The 21,576-nt window shown below is 38.7% G+C and overlaps 1 protein-coding gene across 1 annotated transcript in view; it reads left to right on the top strand.

The window, feature by feature from the left end:
* Positions 1-2,482, top strand: part of ARHGAP15 (Rho GTPase activating protein 15) — a 610,094-nt gene extending 607,612 nt beyond the window's left edge. Inside the window, exon 14 of the mRNA XM_035726444.1 lies at positions 1,138-2,482. Coding sequence (XP_035582337.1) covers positions 1,138-1,321 — 184 coding nt within the window. The 3' untranslated portion in view covers positions 1,322-2,482. The remainder of the gene's footprint in view (positions 1-1,137) is intronic.
* The last annotated feature ends 19,094 nt before the right edge of the window (positions 2,483-21,576 follow it).

The following is a 21,576-nucleotide window of genomic DNA, read 5'->3' on the forward strand; positions in this document are numbered from 1 at the left end:
TTCCACAATAGGCTCTGAGATGGAGACCCCATGGCCTTGCAATAAATTCCTTTGCCTCATTATTATTCTCTACACTCATAGTTCCCTTGGGTACAGATGTCTGGTGGAGTATGGAGTTTAGAATTCTTAGCACCCTGTCCTTCCATATGCTAATCCTATTTCCTTAACATCACTAAAACCTCACCTTCCTAATGTTAATATAAAATGAAGTAGGCTTCAATGGTAAGAATAAGCATCATTGTTTAAAAGTCTCAGTATCTAGGATGGGGCTTTATCTTCCTTTTAAGAGTCCTGTATTGAAGCAGGCAAGGCATTACCATTAATAAAACCACATCCTAATGTTTCATTGGTATTCCAACTCCCCATATAGTCCTCACACAAGCAAAGATGTCTTCGATTCCAATGGGACTCTTTTCCTCTGCAAATTCTACAGGATTCCATATTTTATTGAGGTATGAGCTAGATGGGATGTCCAAAATGAATGGAGACATTTAGAATTTCGCCATACACCTAAATGTCTCAGAACCAACCTTCTCTACAAAACATCTTGCAGGTAGCATTTGTCAAGAACACTTTTATCACTCCAATCACTAAAAACTTATTAATTTTTTTGGTCTATGTCAACCTTTTATCATTAACTATGTATATACTATTCTATTTATTGTGTTTAGATTCTTATATATTTTAGGCATGTCTCACCTGTTTCTTCCATTGATTATAAACCTTTCAAAGGCTGAATCTTGTTAACTTTCCACAGTAATTTTTGCTGTTTATTTATTCATTCATTCCACATTTATTGAGCACTCAAAGTGCCCAAGTACTACAGGGACAAAAAGTTGGACAAGGCAATGAATCCTTCTCCCCAGAGTCATAGGTTCTATTTTCATACAATGAAGCACAAATAGTAGAAGATTTGAAAATGTCATGGTAAACTTACTGTTTTTCTAGAACTAGAAAAATGTTTTGCCTATGTTGCATTCTCTGGTTTGCCAAAGCCAATCACTGCCCTTACTTTCTTTCTTTAAATTGAAATTGAAAAAAGAAAAAGAATTCAAGAACACAGAATTTTACAAATCAAAGGTATCCACAGTTTAACTTCAAACTCATAGAATCTTCTGTCTTTCCCTCCCCCTCCAGGATTGTGGCCAAAGCCTCCAAGAACCTCATGTCCACTCAAAGCCTAGGGATTGTATTTGGACCCACCCTTCTGCGAGCTGAAGATGAAATGGGGAACATGGCAATACATATGGTATACCAAAACCAGATAGCTGAGCTCATGCTGAGTGAGTACAATAAGATCTTCGGCTCAGAGGAAGACTGACAGACAAGACAAGTGACTGAATATGTTCACATCTGTCTCGATGCCTAATATTTTTACATTTCTGTAAACATATTTCTGAAATATTTTTTTCCTTTCAAGCGACAGATGCCTCATTTTGTGAAAACTTAATGATAATTTTGTGTTTAAGTTCCAAACATTTGAATAAAATAGTTGACAATATTTGCCTATATGTGTTCTACATTAACCCCTTCATTGCTATTCCTTCTAGCACTTCTAGGCATTCATTATGCACGCTCCAGACTATAAAATAATGTGCAGGCACAGCACATATCCAAAAGACAGTTTTAAAACTGCTCCCAGGCATTGGGTGTGTAATTGTGTGAGTGTGAGTTTTGTCAATATGGGTATGTGTGCACACAGGTGAGCCTGTTTACTACCCTGGCAGCCTCGGGCATGTTCCCATACTCTTACTTACATGAGTAGAACCAAAAGAGGAAAGAAGTCAGAAATTAATCATTTTTAAATTGGACAAAAAAGATCAGGTTCTCCACTAAAATAGATATATTTCATCTTTCAGGAACATTTTGCATGTGCAAATAGAAAATGCAGCCCAGCTATCCTCAATGCTATATGGTGAAATTTACAAATACAACATGTTGAATGGCAATTTTTCTGAAGAGAAATGACAATTCAAAACATTTGCCACTGAAGATTTTATACACACACACACACACACACACACACGTATATACAGACACACTACTTGCAGTCCCATAAACATACTGTCTTATAAATTAGAAGCAAAATTAGTGTCCTAGAATTTTGATCTTTATAGTATACAGGAATTGCATGAGCGCTCATTTTAATGTTAGCGTCCATTTTGAATCTTCATCAAACTGTATATCTTCCTATGCCCTGGCTATGTCATTTTATATAGAATTTTTATTATGCTTCTGAGGATGCTTTATTGGTGAATTATATTAAATCCATCTAGAAAGAACTTTTTAAAAAGCCTTTTTTTATATGCCCTAAGGATTACTTGACTAGACTTGGATTGCTTTATCCATTTGATTGTTAGTTTCAGTTGTCATGGATAAACAAAAGGGTAACTGTCTAGACTACATCAAACATGTTTTATTTTTGAAAAGTATGTTCTAACTGAACACATCTCATACCCAGTTTTGTGAAAGTATCCTGCTGATAAAATGTAGACTTCTGTTTGACAGCTTTTTAATCAAATTCAAAAGAAATTAATAAAATTAATCCAGTGCAATAAAGAGTAAGTCTATCGATTTGTTCATAAAATGAGGAATAAAGCATGTAAATAAAATGTGTGAAGCATGGATTCAAAAGCAAACACTGAGCAATAATGAGCTCAGTGGCATAGGCTGTCTACATAGATGGGGTATATGGTACAGGGAGAGAGTCTGTTCAAGAGATAGCCAGATGTGCTGGCAGCTCCAGCATCCACGGAGCTGCCCAAGAAAGAAGTTACCTTGCCCCTCTTGAATGTCTTCATCTTGGCAATGGCACCAGTAAGTCGGCTCTTGGCCAAGAACAGAAAAGCAACCACAATAAGTGCTGAAGGGTGGTTTCATCAAGTGGGATATATATACACATTCCATGAAGCCAAGGCAAGTCACACAAGGCAGAACCCCATGAACTAAAGTCACTGGTAACAGTGAGCTAATAGGCTTGCCAGCCTTAAACTCTTATATGTAGAGTGGTACCGATGCCTTTCAGAAAAGCATGGAGACATGAAATAAGAGTTTCTGGCATTCTATTTCAAGTCCTCCTCATTTCCATGACATTCCATATTCTGAATTATATCTCTCCAAGATTTTAATTACTTCTCTTTTTGAAGGGGGGAGAGTGGGTTTAGTGGTCCCCTCATTTAAATCGTATCCCTTCCCATGTCCATCTTTAAAGTTATTCTGGGAGCATCAGCCAGAAAGAAACAGCACTAAGAGCCAAAGAGAAGTGGCACTACCTGCTTTGAGCAGAGACTCATAGCCCCTCATCTCTGCTGCTTTCCAGATTTATAATCTTCAAAAGCACCAACTTCTTGATTTTCCATCTGATGGGATTTAGTCCGATTCAAACCCAGCTGTGTCCCATCCCTGCCTGCTAAGGGCATTTAATCAGAGACTGTGTTCCTCTCGGGGACAAGACCATTCCACAGTACTGAGGCAAAGCGCCCATCAGAGGATCTGACTTGCACACACCAAGGCATAAAAAGGGTTACACCAAAAGGTCATTAGATTCCAGAACATTCCAAAGACAGTAATGATGGTCATAACAACTATTCCAAGTTTAAAAGCCAAGAATGTAGGTTTACTAGGTTGACCCACCAAGGGGTTAGATTTTATAAAACTGATCAATATTCTTCATCAAGAAGACATAAAAAAAAAATGAGCTCTTCTTAATCACCTCTTTAAGCCAGCTGCAAGTCTAGGCAGGAGCAATACAAATATAAAATAAGGCAAATTCCCACCCTCTGTAAGTTCCACAGTCCAATAAGAGAGAAAATCATCTAAAGATTAATATAAGATCAGGGACCTCAGCCACCTTAATAACCATGTTGCCCCAGGGTTCAGCAGCTATACATAGAGACGTTCGAAAAGCATTCTGAATGAATGAACAAGCAGAAGCTAGTACAGAAACATTAACAAAGTTCAGTCATTGACAGAGAACCAAATAACAAGTTGTGCCTGGGGTGAGTCAGGTGAAGTTTCACTGGGAAGGTAACCTTTTTAATCTAATTTTGACCAGGGAAATAAGATTAACCAAAGAAAAATGTAGAAGACATACTGGGCAGCAGGGATGGCGTGAACAGAGTCATGAAAGACCCACTATCTCCAAGGTAAAGAGAGAAGCTCAGGGAACAGAGGATGAAGTGCATGCCTAGCAACCTGGGAGGATAGAGCTAGAACAATGTTGGGGTTAGACATAGGACATAATAAAATATGTATGCAGTAGGCAAAAGAGATCCAGTGGGAGTTGTAAAATAAGAAAGCCATAGAAAAACCTTTGTTTCTTAAAAAAAGAATCTCTCAATTCACCAGTGGACACAAGAAACCAAATACCTTGAGAACACTGCCATATTCTCCTGTATGTGTTTGTATGTGTGCATGTATGCATGTGTACAATTTCTAACATGTTCCATCATGCAATGATAATCTCGTATCCTTAGGAGCATTTCTATATCATGATGACTAAATATTTTCAGATATTATAACTGGTAACTTAGTCTATAGAATGGAAACCCGAGTCCAAAACAGTCTCCCTGGAAAAGCCAGCTAGCTGGTACATCCCATTCCAGCATGGATTTACCTACCCAGGATGTGGAAGATTGCCCCCCTTTTGCACTAATACAAAAAACTTTGTGGAGATGGTATTTGTTTTGTCCTATATGTTGAGAGTGTGACTTTACTTAGCGTGTGCCACATAACAGGATCACCATGCCACAGCTAGTAATTGAAAGCCATATGATGGTTCTCCCTATCCAATTAGAAAACAAAGGATCCAATTAAGAAAAATTAGAAAAGCTGTTAAAAAGGAACAATCACTTGCCAATGCTGCTGTCCTTACAGTTTAACACAGCTAGAAATTGACCTGTACTTCTCTTTCCACATTTATTTTTGTGATTATAAGTTAATCACCCTGTCAATTCCTAATTAAAAGGCCCTGTAAAGATTTTCATCCAAAAGGACTGTCACTAAGAGTTCTGGGTCAAATTGCTCTGTTGTCAAAAATAAGAAATAAAACCAAAACAATATCAACACTCTCCTTGGGAAACTCGAATCTTAATACCAAACAACAAAGACTTTCTTCAAACATAATAATCAGATACAATTTCTTCAATTAATATGCTTCATCTTATCTTTAAAAAATAGGTGGTTTTTTTTTTTTTTTTTCCCTCTTTCTTTAAACCAAGGCTTGCAAATTCAAATGTTACTAGGGCCAGGCGGGTAATATAGATGAGTAAAGAAGAGCAGGCTTAAGGCCTTATGAAGTGGTAGCAGCTGGGGAAAACTCAAGCTCAACCCCTGGCCAAAAGGGTCGGCTTCTACTCAGCTCAAGCCGATACTGCTTATGTGGGAATGTGGGCACAATGTTGCCAGACCTTCAGATCTTTCATGACAGCCAGAAATTCAGGACTTATGTGAAATCTGATTTTTAAGGGCACCTCATAAAACACATCTGAGCAGACTTACCCCAACGTTCTCCATTTTTGTAAACTCCATCTTAAGCCTTCCGATGTTGCAAAGTCTGCTTTCCAGAAACTGGTAGTGCGTGAAGCAAATGGTCGAGATATGTGAGTGAGCCAGAGCAATGTGTAAGAGAAGAAAATGAAAAAAACGACAGAGAGACAGAGGACGAGTAGACATAGGAGAACTTGCTTTTAGGTCCTGCGCAAATTATTTACTCTCTCTGGGTCTCAGTTTTCCAATCTATAAAATAGAATACTTGCCATATCTTGCCTCTTAGGACTAACAGAATCATTTGATGGAGATGAAAACACGTAATACAGCACGAAAACCTAAGTTGTTCCTAATGGATGTGGATGATAAATCTCTAGCTTATTGACTAACAGTTAGCTTTATGAACTTTTAAAGGTAAGAGTGCCTGGGTGGCTTAGTCAGTTGAGCCTTTGCCTTTGGCTCAGGTCATGATCCCAGGGTCCTGGGATCGAGCCCCGCATTAGGCTCCCTGCTCAGTAGGAAGCCTTCTTCTCCCTCTCCCTCTGCTGCTCCCCCTGTTTGTGCGTGCTCTCTCTCTCTGTCAAATAAATAAGTAAAATGCTTAAAAAATAATAAAGACGATGTGAAGGTTGGGATCAGACGCTAAAAAACCTTGAATGCCATCCCAAGAGGTGGTATATTAAAATCTCTCGTCAATTCTGAGACCTGAACGTTGTTAGCAGGGAAGTGACTTTATCAGACTTGTAGAGATTCTCCTGGCACTTGATGGGGAGAGTTTGAAGAAGGGAGAATTATAGACACCATCGCCAGACAGAAAATTATTGCGGTAGCACTACTAATGCAGGTCTGAGTTCAGACAGTGACAGCAGATATGATAATCAATACTGTGGAGCATCATCCTACTGAACTTCGGCGCTTCACCCACCATCTCTTAATTATGGCTGCTAAGTGCAAATAACCATTTGTTATTACCCAGAACTCCTATAGCAGGCCCATTTCCAGCTGAATTATAGGGTAGGGGGTGATTCTGGTATTCTGACAATGATTTGGTCATTTGACAGTAACTACCCTAAGATATTTTGACCAAGTCACATAAAATATACACGCTACCACCTTCTGCTTTCAGCATGCTTCCTGAATGATCAGAACGTCATTTCTCTCACCTGGCTCTAATTTCTTCATCCTTTCTTTTGGAGCAATATTTCTCCTTCTGGCCACCCCAGGGACCACAAAGAGAAATTAGTTCTGGGAGACTAATTTTGATTAACCAACATTTATGAATGCTTGTTATGTGCCAGGAACTGCACTTTATATATATATAGTTTTTATTTAATCTCACAGCTCTATGGAGTGAGGTGCTATTATATCCCCGATTTATACTTGGGGAAATTGAGGGGGAAAATAATGAAGTTACCCAACTTCATACAGTTAGTAAGTGTCAGGTTAGTATTTGAATCTAAATAATATGGCTCCAGGGGCCCCTGCCTTAACTACTATACCATATGCTCACTCTATTAAGAAAAGGAACTGAAGAAATATAAGCACATAAACACCCTAAATATTTACACTCCTTATGTGGGTACCTGGTCACTCTCTTGTTACAACACCTGAGGAAAGTTTCACTTTCATACCAATTTTCACAAAAGAGCAAAAAAGATAATTATGAATTTCCGCCAAAGAATACAGAGTACCTTTGTTGTCATGTCAAAATCTCATTCATTTTATTGCTTTACACTTTTAATGTTTATGTACCATTTCATCTTCCTACATGCTTTATGGACATTGTGCTTACCATTTTACCACATTATAGGGGGACAGAATGGAAGCCTCCTAGCCCACCTCTGTAAAAGTACCTGTTTGAAAAATAAAATAAAAAATAGAAGTACCTGTTTGGGTGGATTCTACTCTATGTTACATCATAGTGTCTTATGTTGGATCATATTTGTTAATGTCATTTTATCATCCATGATATCATACTGCCTAATATTGTACTGAAATTCAATCTGGTCCTGTAGAGGTCCTATGCAAAATGAAAAACATGAGTCCCTAACAGTCTTCTTAACTGTAATTGAAAAAGAGGCAGTTATCAAGACACGCTGCACCTCTTGCTGCCGAGGAGTGATCCTGATTCATCCAAATGATGAGAATACAGGGAACATCTTGTACAAAAAGATGACAATTTTCTGTAGTAGTGTTGTCAAAATGAAAATGTCTAGCTGTCTTGGTGAGAGACCTGGCAGAAGAATACACACATACACACACACACACACACACACGCTCATACACACACATGCTCGTTCTCTCTCTCTCTCTCTCTCTCTCTCTCTCTCTCTCTCACACACACACACACACACACACACACACACACATCCCTTACAAACTTATCCAGCTGAGCGTTGTTATCTTATACTTGAAACGAAGCATGCTGGGTCCATGAAATTCTTAAGCAATGATCCAGGTTCTAGAGAACATTTTTCAATCAGGAGAGGGCCAAGAAAGCAGTGAGGGAGAGCGGTGACCCTAGCCCATAGCTGCTGCTCAGTCTACACTTGTTGGATGAGTGAACCAAGACAAACACCCAGAACATAAACAACACTAAATACAAATATGATCCACCATCGGGTTTCCAACTAGTCACAGCAAGTTAAATGTAGTCTCAAATCACTGGAGTTTGTCCTGATTCCTATGCCCACTGATAAAAGGTCATCAAACAGATATCCCTTCAACAAACTCTCTTGAAGTCTAAGTCCCCAAGAAATCCTTCTATCCTATAGCTCAGCAACAGAGAGACAGTGAGATTCACTAACCTAACTCATGCAAGTCTAACAGCAAATTCTGATGACCTGGCTTCAGATCTGGAGAAGTCCCAGGATGTGTGACATGCAGCCGCATCTCCCACTCACCTTCCCTGCACTGTTGAATCTAAGGTTTACGTGGGAGATAAATTCTATAGAGCACAGGATTTCTGACCAATATAGGAAAATCTCAAAAGCCAAGAAATCTGGCAAATACACAGCATTGGCCTGAAAATTCCTCACTTTCCTCTGGCACTGTTTAAGCTGACAGGTTTACTTGAGACACATACACACTCACATTTGAAGAGCAGGACTTGTGCTAACCATTCTCACATCACCAGCAAAATGTGTTCTAAGTCCATATTGTGAAGCATACTTGAGGACGTGTGGATTTTTCCACATCATTTGGTGACATTTTACACAGTTTAATTTCTGCTCTTTATTGCTAGACCCTACCTTTTTTTCCCTTGCAAACATTCCACCAATGGGATTTCCTTCAGCATTTTAACCCTGGGCTCAGGCTCTTCCCTCTCCTCTCTGCATTGCCGCTGCACAATTTTGCCATGATGTGTCAAATTCGAGCCTCCCTGATTGAAAGGAAGGGGACAGAGGTGTTGAGTTGCTGAGGAGACAGACAGATTTAATGGGGTAGGGGCCAGCCTGTGGCTCTGAGAGGAAGCCTGCAATGGCCGCCCGGAGGCCAGGAGGGAAGGCTCCAGGGAACCACGATCCGGCTCAGGATGTCCCCCTCCTCGGTCTCCACAAAAGTCCAGGTGAAAGGCAGCTTTTAAGTTGGAAGGAGTGAAGAATACAATTGAAACTAAAATTGGTTCGGGCTCACCATTTTTCTAGCTATCAGTTCTGAGGTCACAGTCACTAAAACTGGAAACTTAAAAATGACTTCAAAAAGGCAAACGCTAACTAGATTTCACACTGGATTTCATTTTACTTGGCATTACAGAAAGAATGCAGGTATTAAATAGACTGTTTCCTGTATACAATAAGGTTAATTAGTAGTGAGGGATGGAAAATCAATGTAGACATAACTCTTTTCGACAGGTATCAAAAATAATCCCCAGATCCCTACAGACCCCAGCTGCATTGAAAGAGGGGCAATATAAAAGATTCTTTAAGCACAAAATTTTCAAACATTCTCCAGGTGTCCGGAGCACCAGTGACGCAGGCCCCGAGACTCCAAGCACACACTGGCTCCGCATGCCCTTCCTTTGCTCTAACTTGAGGTACAACCACTGACCTGCTGAATTTTGAGATGCCCCCTGAAGGCCATCCAGACAGAGCACCCGGGATTGCAAACAGAGAGACAGACAAGAGAACAAAAAGAATATATTGCGGCCTGAATGGGACTTCCCTAAGCTCCTTATCAATAAGGTTAATAAGGGTCTATGCAATTTACTGATCACGAAGATGGAACAACCCTCCTCATACTCCACATCTCCACACTGGAGCTGGCTTTTAACGCTTTTCACAGCCAATCACATAAAAGCCCCTTTGCCTGCACCCAGAGACTAAACTTGGGTTCACTTTCCTGGCCTCTATGAAATCTGTGGTCTGTTATTCCACTTCTACCTGCCCTAGTTAAGCAGATTAACAGTTATTCCCTAGAATGTGATCTATGAGGTTCTTTGTAATTGAAGCTGGAGTACTCAGATATTTCCAAAAAAAAAAAAAAGAAGAAGAAGAAAAGAAAAACTGTATTTCTGAAAAATGCATTCCTTTTTTTCTCTTGGTTTAATTTTGTTATCCTCAATCATATGCATGATGTAAAAAAATATTCCAAACTTCTATCTCCTCTATAAAATACATGTCATATCAAAAAGGTGACAAGGGGGGAAAAGTAATTAGTGAGTTCACAGAGTTCAGTAGAAAAGTTAAAATGGAGTAACACATTACTTTTTATGTTAAGATTTCACAAGACAAATCTTGCCTGTGTTTTAATTGCATGTGACCCTGGCAGTCCGACTCTGAAATGAAGTGCCGTAAAATTAAAGATGACAGACGCTCAAAACAAGTCTTGTGATCTTGATTAGACTACAAAGACCACACTCTCTCTCTGCTGCAACTCAGATATCATGGACTGTTTTATTTGGGGAATTGCTTCATTAATGCCTTCTTTGACTAGACATGTTTATTATTTAAAAAAAAATACCGAATATGGTGATATCTTGCATAACTAAATAATTCCCAAAAAGCAAGTTATAAATGAGGAATGTTTAAATAGCCCTGAGACCTAATATTTTTATAAATCCATATATATGCATACACACACACACACGAATGTGGGTGTCTGTAGATGTGCATGTACATATTATATATCCATCTTTGATATATATATTACCTGTTCTAACCTAAGATAGCCTGAGAAGCAGAGCAATTAATCTGTCATATTTCCTTATAGCCATATTAAGTTTCTCAGGCCAAGAGAATGTATGGAACTATACATTACCCTATAAAAACTATTTCTGAGAAACACACCTTGAAATTTTAAACTTTCCAAGCATAATCTGAGAAGACAACTTGGATTTGACTGCATTTTACTTTTTTTCTTTGTTTTAAGATTTTTTTATTTATTTGAGACACACACAGAGAGAGAGAGAACATGAGCAGGGGGAGAGGAGCAGAGACAGAGGGAGAGGAAGAGCGAGAAGCAGACTCCCATTGAGCAGGGAGCCTGATGTGGGGCTCTATCCCAGGGCCCTGGGATCATGACCTGAGCCAAAGACAGATGCTTAACTGACTGAGCCACCCAGGAGCCCCCATTTTTCAAAATTGTTGCCAAACCATTCTACCTAAATGATATAAGATAGAGAATAGATCCTTTTAAGTCCCACTCTCCTTTTTAAAAAAAAAAAAAAAAGCAAGTTGCTGGGGGGCAAGTCCTTATTATATTACACTCTGTCTCCCCTGCACAACCACCAGACAGGCCAGATAAAGGACCTCCTTCCATCCCTTAAGCCTTCTAGTCAGGTGTCCCTTCTTACTCTGAGTAGCTCAGATTATTATTCATCTGTAGAATCACCTACATTCTAAATTTCTGTGATTCTATTATTTTGTTCCATTTTAAGAGCACTATTTTCACTTCATATATTTCATTTTAGGAAGCAAAAGGATTTGTGCTGGTTATATGGATGTTATGATCAACAGGGATATATGGATTCAACTTAGAATCAGACTTGGGAATCTGGTTTCTTGAGTTCACTTTTTTAGTGAGTATCTGTGATTACAGGGAAGTCTCTATACACATCTGTTTCAATTTCTTTCAGTTTCAAATTCATATAACAATTTTCCCCCTACCTAACAAACTGGGCTATTGAGAAAATAAAATATGATAACATATACAAAACCTCTTTGAAACATATAAGACATAAGGCTTCCAAATCAGTAGTATTTTTAGGACAATTATTCTATCAGTGGTCTTCAGTATACACAACAGGCTTTTTCATTTACAAGCCAAGTGGTCCTTTAACCTAAAATCCTGTGTCTTCAAACGGCCTACATATTTGCCTTTAAAATGAAATCTTTGTCCCTGCAGAGTTTCTCAATGTCATCAAAAATCCTCAGGTGTGGTATATGTTGTGTGTCTCACAGGAAAGACTCTATTCACCAGAAGAACTCAGGATTATGAACATCAAAAAGTGTTTATTAGAATTTAATTGAGCAGAGCATTGAAAAATTATCTTATGCTGAGTTATATCTACTTCCCATCTTTTAATCTCTCTGTCTCTGTGTTTCTCTCTATGTGTACTTCTCCGTCTTTGTCGTTTTCTATCTCTGTGCTTCTTTGTCTCTCTTTATTTCTGGGCCCCACACTCAAACCCAGGGCAAGAATTTTAACCTAGGATTTATGGTTTCCTGGACCCCAGGGCTTTGGCAGATAGGTGGACTGTTGGAGCTCTCATGATAGGTTGTTCATGCATTTTTCTGGAATTGAAACCTCGAGTGTTCATTACATTCTCAAGGAGATCTGCAGTTAGGAATTACTGCTAGAGATTCATTTCCCGGCCTATGAATACTACTATCCCATGTCTGAATTAAACCTCAGATGGGTCACTTTCGACTGAATCCCAAGCTCTACCCTCCCCTGAGGAGTCTTCATGACTTTCTGTCTGCCCGCCTGACAGGACAAGCTGATCCAAGGAGTGAAATGTAGATCCAATAAAATCAATTAGTACACACACACACACACACACACACACAAAATGATGATTTAATCTTTAGAGGAATTCCCATTTAAAATTGATGCAAATAGTAATTAGGGGCACCCATGAAATTAAGATACTGTGCCTGTTATTCAATGGAGGATATTTAGTATTTTAAGAATAAATCCAATAGTAATAGAAACAGTCTATTCTCACAATGCTCACATTTAAACTGTGCCAGACACATGTCCTGTGCCGGCATGGTACTTCTACACCATTAGCTGCCACAAATCAAAGGGAATGTCATTGCTTTTAATAGGATTACATAGAACTCAGTAACAAGCAGGAAGACTAGCTTTAGACTGAGTAACTGGCCAGTAATTTGGATGTTTAACTAAATGATTGGCTGCCAAATTGACAGGTCATCCACACTGAACTAGCCACTATTCCATGAATTTTCATGACCAGGATCACAATGGTTCATTTGCATGTGTGAAATTCTGCTGTGAAGCTGGCTTTTGAACTGGCTAGCTCAGCCAAAGATGGGTTTCGCAGTGCTATGTATTGGTGCCCTAGAAATACCATCACATGAGGGTAGCATAGATCTTCCCAAAGCCTTCTATTTATTTTTTATTTTTTTTAAAGATTTTATTTATTTATTCTTTTGAAAGAGAGAGACAGAGCACAACCAGAGGGAGAGGCAGAGGGAGATGGAGCAGACTCCCCGCTGAGCAGGGAGCCCGACATGGGGCTCGATCCCAGGACCCTGGGATCATGACCTAAGCCGAAGGCAGACACTTAACCATCTGAGCCACCCAGACCCCCCAAAGCCTTCTATTTATAAGCAGTCTATAACTAACCAGGCCAATCAACAAAAATGATAATGACTGGAATGTGAAGAATACAGAGGAAAACTGGAATATTAGAAAATTAACATTAGCACCAAAAAGAAGCATTTGGATGAGGAGAGAGAAGTTAAAGTCTTTAGACCTCAAGAAAAGTTCTGGGTGTGCACAGGCCTATTGCTAAGGGTAACTTCTGACACAGTGAGCATTCGGGGAATATCGAAGCATCATTGACAGAATTATTAGCAGACAGCTGTTAACCACAAGTTATGTATAATGCAATGGGACAGACATGGGGGACAACAAAAACAAGCCCCATGAAACAAAGCCTTTTTCTTAGGGGTTTACGATCTAGCCATAGGTGCAAAGACATGAAGGAAAAAAAAAAAAAAAAAAAACATAACCCTCATGTGCCAATTATTCTGTAACAAGACTGTGCTATAGCAGCAATGTAATGAGTATTTCAAAGGTGAGGCAATGTAAGCTTTAGAGAGGTTTTTATCATTGCCCCAGGGAATAGAGCTAAGAGGTAGTTTTGAACCAGGTATGTCCACCTTTAGACAAATACTCGTAGTTCCTTCATATTAAAATTTAAGAAGTCTAAAACGGGGCGCCTGGGTGGCTCAGTTGGTTAAGCAACTGCCTTCGGCTCGGGTCATGATCCTGGAGTCCCGGGATTGAGTCCCGCATCGGGCTCCCTGCTCGGCGAGGAGCCTGCTTCTCCCTCTAACCCTCCCCCCTCTCATGTACTCTCTCTCTCTCATTCTCGCTCTCTCAAATAAATAAATAAATTTAAAAAAAAAGCAGAAGTCTAAAACGTATTTACTTCAACATGTAATAGAAAAACAATACAAATATGTAGTAATATAAAATTGAATAACTAAGCAAGGGGATATTTATATGTGAGATATTACAAAGACTCTTAAAATCTACTGTATATGAATACTATTGACATGAGAAATTTTGCTAAGAGAAAAAATAGGTTATGAAATCACAGATAGAGTATAATGCCATTGTTGTTACATATGCTGTAATATGTATACACACACACACCAGAACATCAACAGTGATCCTCCTTGGGTTGTGAGATTATCAGTAATTAATTTTCTTGCATTTTTCTTGCCCGGCATATCCGGGCAAGTTTTTGCTTTAAGCATTTGTTACTTTCATAATTAGAAAAGGCTCAATTACAATATTAAAAACATATGTGTGTGTGTGTGTGTGTGTGTGCGGTAATCTAAAACTGCATATGGTCATTGACTCAGGTAGTAAGATCTGGGGAATTCCAAATAACATCATGGTCAACAAGGGCCTGAAGAGATCAGGAGAGACTGCAAGATGGCCATGGCTCATGAGGGAAAGGTAGGTCAAGAAGGAAAGCATTAGGCAAGGGTGTAACATGAGCAAAATCCCATCTTTCCTATGGAAAGATGCACTGGGGGAATAAGACCTGTTTGGCTATAAGAGGGATCACAGGGATAACTCACTTTGGCCATAGGGAGGGGTCAGAGGGATAACTGACTTTGCGTCTTCTATGGATCTCCTTTTTAAAAGTGGAACTAAGTAAAACTCAGAGGCCCTTATGTGATAACATTTCCAGGACACAAAAGCATAGAGCACCAGACGTGTCCTTTGGCTTAGACACCTGGCTCACTAGCCAACTTCACAGTGGAATTTCACACATGAGAAAATAGGTAAGGGCCAAATTTTGGAAGCCCTGAAATGCCAAGCCAGCAAGTTGGACATTATCCTGTGGGCTGTGGGGAACCTCTGAAGTTTTAAGCAGGGAGGTAATGAGAGCAAAAACATTTTAGTAAAATTCATCTGACAGCACTAGGGAGTGAATTGGAAGGGAAACAATTACATGTGTCTTTTCAGAGACTTCTTTATGTTTATTTTCTTTCTGTGAATATCCTATCTTCCTCAATTAGGATTATAAACTCCTTGTGAAGAAAAACCATGTCTTATATTTCTTTGAGGGTCTGGCATTTCTGAGCAATAGAGGAAGCATTAAACGGTTGTTAGAGGCACCAGCTGTGGGACTCTCAGCTCCTTAAGGGAGTAATCTGACCTTCCTAAGCCTCAGTGTGCTCACCTGTAAAATGGGGACAGTAATGCCCACTTCATAGGACTGTGGCGAGGATTAAGTGAGATTATGAGACTGTGTGTGCAAAGCCCTTAGGGTAAAAGTGTGCACTGATTGGTAACCATCATCATACCAAGAAAACTATCGTACCAAAAAAACTAACAAGACAAATTTGTTGAAGATAATGATATTGATGGTTGATTTTGACTCTAAGTTAGACACTGAGTGGAAGAGTGTGAGTCAAATCTTAACTTAGAAGCCAATCATTCTATGGGCAAGGTTGGGCACTGGAAAGATTCAAAGGGCCAAGATGGAGCCCACTGTACATAAAACATACAGAACCCAGCAGGATAGGTGTTTGTAAGCCAAAATAAGTCTTGAGCACATTAAAAAGAGATAGCTGGATGGCATGGGCTTACTGTAATAATAAGTGGTATCTGTGAGAAGAATGGCTACATCCCCATCTACAAGAATGAACAATGATGTCTGGCAGCAGCTCATTCAAAGAAACCCTCCCATTGAATTCCTGCTAACCAATATTATCACAATGTAACTTGACTTCATGGGATCACTTATATGTAGTTAGAGCTGACAGATACCTTCTAGGCTTAGATTAAAATACCCTGAACTCTTCTTGGAGAGATAGCAGATTTGAGGTCTTGGACAGAAAATGCACAGGCTAACTCTGGAGAAGCCCATTATTCCAAAAAACAAGAAAGCCACCAAAGACTACTAATGTGATCTTCTCAAAAAGACATAAGAACTGCAATGGATTGGAAGATATCAAATATAGTTTTTAAAGATTTTATTTATTTATTTATTTATTTTAGAAAGAAAGTGTGTGTGTGTGAGCCAAGGGAGGAGCAGAGGGGAAGGGAGAGGGACAAGCAGACTCCTTGCTGAGCATTGAGTCCAACGCTGGTCTAGATCCCATGACCCTGAGATCATGACCTGAGCCAAAACCATGAGTCAGATGCTCAACCAACTGAGCCACCCAGACGCCCCTCAAGTATAGTTTTTAAAATCTAGGTAATATTACTAACAAAAGAAACAAAACTTCATTGCTTACCAAAAAAAGCACACTTAGAGGACAAAGACTCTGAAAATTGATGTATAAAGAAAACAAAGTGAGCATTCACATGAATATATAGATATTCATATATATGTAATATATATGAATCTAACTCTCTTATATCAATAGTATTTTAGCATAACCAAGTAGTTGATGAAGAAACGTTTTTATAGAAGAATTCTAAGACATGCAGAAGGCAAATTGTACACATGCTCAAAAGTAAATGCAATAGTATAATAAAGCTCCAAAGATTCATTGCCTAGTTTCAACAAGTACCAACATTTTTCTAGTCTTATTTCATCTATCTGCCACTTTTTTTTGCCTAAGTATTTTGAAGTGAATTCCAGTCATCTCAACTGTAAATTTAAAATGAAAAAAATAAAAAACATACATTAAAAACTATTGTTTTACACTATTTATAACATCTAGAAATTACACTAAAGGTAAAAATAAAACTATATCAGATAAAAGTGACTTTTCACTAATCATCCCACCCAACTATCCAGTCAACTCAAAGAACATGTGAGAAGTATAAAAGATAACTCCGTTTTCATGAGCAAGGTTAAGGAAGGGTACGGTGACTGACGGCTCCTCTCAAAATGGATTTGGTACCTAAAGAAGCAATAGAGATGACCAGAAATGATCTTAATGGACCAAAGTTAACAGGACCAAGTGCATTTTAACTTACTTAGCAATAGAGAGGAGGCTTATTTACCTTTCTAAGTAAATCTGGGGCCTGAGAATATTCCTGCAATCCCCCTCACGAGGTAACCCTCAGGTATAACAATGAAGAAATAAAAAAGAGAGGTCACAAAGGAGACATCTTTAATATCAGAAATTTTCCTTCATATGATCTACTGTCTCCTTTCCCCTTAGATGAGTTACTTAAAACTTGTACAAGTAAATCCACTCTCCCAGGTGAGCACAAACTAACTTCTAGACTGCCCTCTATATCCATGAAATTGACTTTTTGTTATCTTTTAAATTCTTCAAAATTCCAAGGAAGGTTTCAAAAGAGCCCATGGTGTTATAATGGCTGTGGTTATCACTCTGTCATGCTGGCCACCACACGTACGTTTTAAAGCCTGCAGGATGATATTCCAAAGAATTGAACAAAATGATGTCTCAGCAGTAAATGAGAGGAAACATGCATCTATCTATGTTAATATAAATTTTTAGTTTTCCATTGATTCACGTTCAGTTTTCATTTCTCAGCTTAAAAAATGTTTCTCTTATAATTTCAATATCATAACTACAACTTAAAAAAATCCTTTCTTGCCTATTTTTATTTATCTCTAAATTATGTTCCTTATCTGCCTTCATTACAGAAACATCTATTCCAAATCAGCACTGAAAGACAAAATACTATCTACATACTTCCAGAAAAAGCAATTTGACACATTTCTTAGTATCCTGATAGTATCCAACCTGATGGTCTGAACACCAGAATTATAACACAGAAAGAGAGAAAAGGCAGCAACATATCTTCTTTGAGACACATAGAAAGATCATTTCCCTTAAAATACTTTCCTTATTTTTACGGTACTATGCCTGAAATTCACATGCAGTCACCATGTGGGGGTAAATATAAAAGACCTATTGAAATACAAATGTATTACTTGTTACAGTTAGCATATTGGCCATTTTACATCAATTAACACAGTTGTCCAGATTTGTCTTTCTGACCAGGCAGCAATAAAGCTGATTCATCTTTAAGGGAATGGTGGTGCAGTGGGAGATACTGAAAGTGGTACCTAAGAGGGTACCGGAGGCTGGGCTCTGGTACCCCAGACCAATATAAAAAACCCAGTGCTACAGCAGACAAGTGAGGTGAGGGGCAGGGCTCCACCTGGGGGATGGAGGTCAAAACGTAGGCCACTCACTCAACAAATTTATGGCAAAAACACTGCTCTAGACACTTTGGGGAGAAAAAAAGGAAATAGATCCCGAGAAAATAAATCTTGACTACATCACAAAGCTCATCCTTGGTTAGCTCAAATCCAAAATTTTGTGAGTACGTTCTTTATATTACTTATTTGTACTTCATATTTTCTCCACTTCCACTTGATATCTTTTGCCAAATGTCTTTAAGACACACACACACACACACACACACACACACACCCCTACACTTACATATATGTGTGTGTATGTGTGTGTGTAAATAAAATAAAATTTTGACTCTATTTTTATTTTTTCATCCCTGAGACTCCAGTTTGTAGTAGGGATGCTCCATACACCTAAATAATATGAATATTAGTCTCTTAGAGTTGAAACTCTGTTAAGTTTAAATAGGTCTCTCATGAAAGGTACAGATCATTGCCCAAATACGTTATAGTAAAAGGAAGGCAGCTTTTAAATCCAAAGCAAAGTCTTAACTGAAAAATCGAGAAGTTAAAGGGGCTTTTGATGGTCAAAGAGCCATAGGCAAAGTGGTAGAATAGAAAATCCACAAATTTGGGGCGCCTGGGTGGCTCAGTTGGTTAAGCGACTGCCTTCGGCTCAGGTCATGATCCTGGAGTCCCGGGATCGAGTCCCACATCGGGCTCCCTGCTCAACGGGGAGTCTGCTTCTCCCTCTGACCCTCTTCCCTCTCGTGCTCTCTATCTCTCATTCTCTCTCTCTCAAATAAATAAATAAAATCTTTAAAAAAAAAAAAGAAAATCCACAAATTTGGGGTCAAATAAACTTGGCTTTGACTTGAACCTCTGTCATCTACTGGCTGTGGGCCCTGATATGAGTCACCCCAAAGTCTTAGTTTTCTCACCTGTAAAGAAGGGGTCACTTTGAAGAGTTGCTATGAACCTTGATGAAATAGTGCACAGAGAGTCCCTAATACATAGTATGTCCTTAGTAAACGACTTTTGTTGGTTCCCCCCCTTGTGTCAAGGGGGAGAAAAAAACCTAACCCTGGAGGAACAGAGGAGAAATATTTGCATTAGTGCACAGATGTTTTCGCTCCTATTTTCACATTCTGCACCACTTCAGTCTGACCCAAAAACACAGACGGCCAGAAGGGAGCCCACCCAAGAATCATAAAGATAGATGCCAAATTGAATTAGTTACCCCTGATTTAAATATAAGGACATTATATTTTATGAATCAATTCCTTAAGTTCCCCTCAGACCACAGGTATATATAAAGCCCTTAACGAAGTTTTTTTTAATGTTTAAAGTACAGCAATTATAAAGAAAGATATAACATGCATCAAGCCAACCAACTGCAGAACGTTAGCACTTTGTCAAATTTGCTTCAGACATTTTAAATAAAAGAAAGAAAACTTTGCAGATAAAACTGAAGTCTCCTTTGTTCCTGCTTGAATCCCATTCTCTTCCCATCTCAGAAGTAACCATTATAATGAATATGGCATGGCTCCTTCCAAAAAGCCAGTGTTTTCTACTTTTACCACATAAATTGCATACATAAACAATATATGCATTATGTAGTTTTGCATTTTTGTACGTAGACATTCTACGTATCTTTCTGAAACTTACTTTTTCATTTTCATTTTGTTTTTAAGATCTGGGCATGCTGTACTGGGTATTTATAGATGTAGTTCACTCATATTAAATGCTATAATGTAATTAATTTTTAAAACCAAGATAATTCTGCTTAAAGAAGGAAAAATTAAACCCAATAATTTTCATCAGGCTCCTCAGGATATGCAATAACCATTCCAGAATTACTTCTGTTCTCTGCTCTTTTGGAGGCATGTCTCATTTTACCTGTGAGTACCGCAGGTGTATTACTAATTATAATTCATTAATTCATTCAACCTATATTTATTTCAAGACTTACGTGGGAAAGGCACTATTTTAGGTAATGAGGATACAGAAGAAATTAAATCAGATGTTAAAGAGACCCTACCCTCAAGTAGCTTATGGGCTACTGGAAGAGATGGACAACATACAATCAAATAAATAAACAAAATAATCCCAGCTTGTGATAACTTCTCTCAGAAAATGAAGACAATGATATTGTAAAGCTAAGAGGAGTGGTGGTGAGAGATCTATGTTGGATGGGGTGGTCACAGAAGGCTCTTCTGAGGAGTGGTTAAAGTTGAATGGAAATCTTAGGAACAAATGAGAAGGAGGCAACACGTGATGAGACCAAGGATGACCCTTCCATGCAAAGGCAACAAAAAGTGCATAGACCAGCTCACCGACCCTGTTTATGGTACAGAAAAGACAGCAATGCCATGGGAATGTAGTGAAACAAGGAGCAAGTGTTATGTAATGATGCCAAAGAGGAAGGATGAAGTTTTGTGGGGAAATATAAGGCAGGTTTTAGTGATGCTGCAGTCTAGGATCATTCTCATCAAGGCAGCTACAAGATTTGATTTGGAGGTTTAACTGATCCTTTTAGCCTCTGGGCAGGGAATGGATTAGGAGAGTATTAAGAATGGAAGCTGTGAGACCCATCAGAGCACTCACCCAGTAGACCCAACAAGAGATAATGATGGTGTGGACAAAGATGGTGGTAGTGGGGATGGAAAAAAAATGAAGACATTTGAAATATCTTTTGGAGATGTAATCAGAAAGACACACTTTGAACGGTGAATGGACTCTAGAGGACGAAGAAGAGGGAGTAATCAAAGAGGGAATACACACACACACACACACACACTCTCTCTCTCCCTCTCTCTCTCTCTTTCTCCTTGCCTTCTGAGGACTTAATTTCTGCAGTTGTTCCCCCCCTGCACACCAATTTCCTTTTTCACATTAAAAAAAAAAACCTAATGAATACACAGTCCCTTCTAGTGCTTCACGTGTCTGCTGTTTTCAAAGTAAAATGTCTCTAAAAATTACCTACTCTGCACTTTATTTGTCCACATCTTTACCTCCTATTCACTCTTTGTGCTCTTTGGTCTGGATCTCATCTTCACTCCATTAAAAATATCTTTGTCATGAAACACATCCTTTTTTAATTTCCTTGATACAAGATTTCCCAGGAGTTCTGCTCACCTTTTTGGTTACTCTTTCTCAGTCTTTTTTTCAATGACTCTTTCTCCCTATTCCTTTCTGAATGTTAGAGACTCCAGGAGCTGTCTGGACCATCTTATCTTCATCAGTCTTCTCTAACTAAGTAACCTCATCTAGTTTCATGGCTTTAAGTAATAATTAAATAATAATAT

Source organism: Zalophus californianus, chromosome 3, assembly GCF_009762305.2.
Source record: "Zalophus californianus isolate mZalCal1 chromosome 3, mZalCal1.pri.v2, whole genome shotgun sequence".
In the NCBI taxonomy this organism is placed as follows: domain Eukaryota; kingdom Metazoa; phylum Chordata; class Mammalia; order Carnivora; family Otariidae; genus Zalophus; species Zalophus californianus.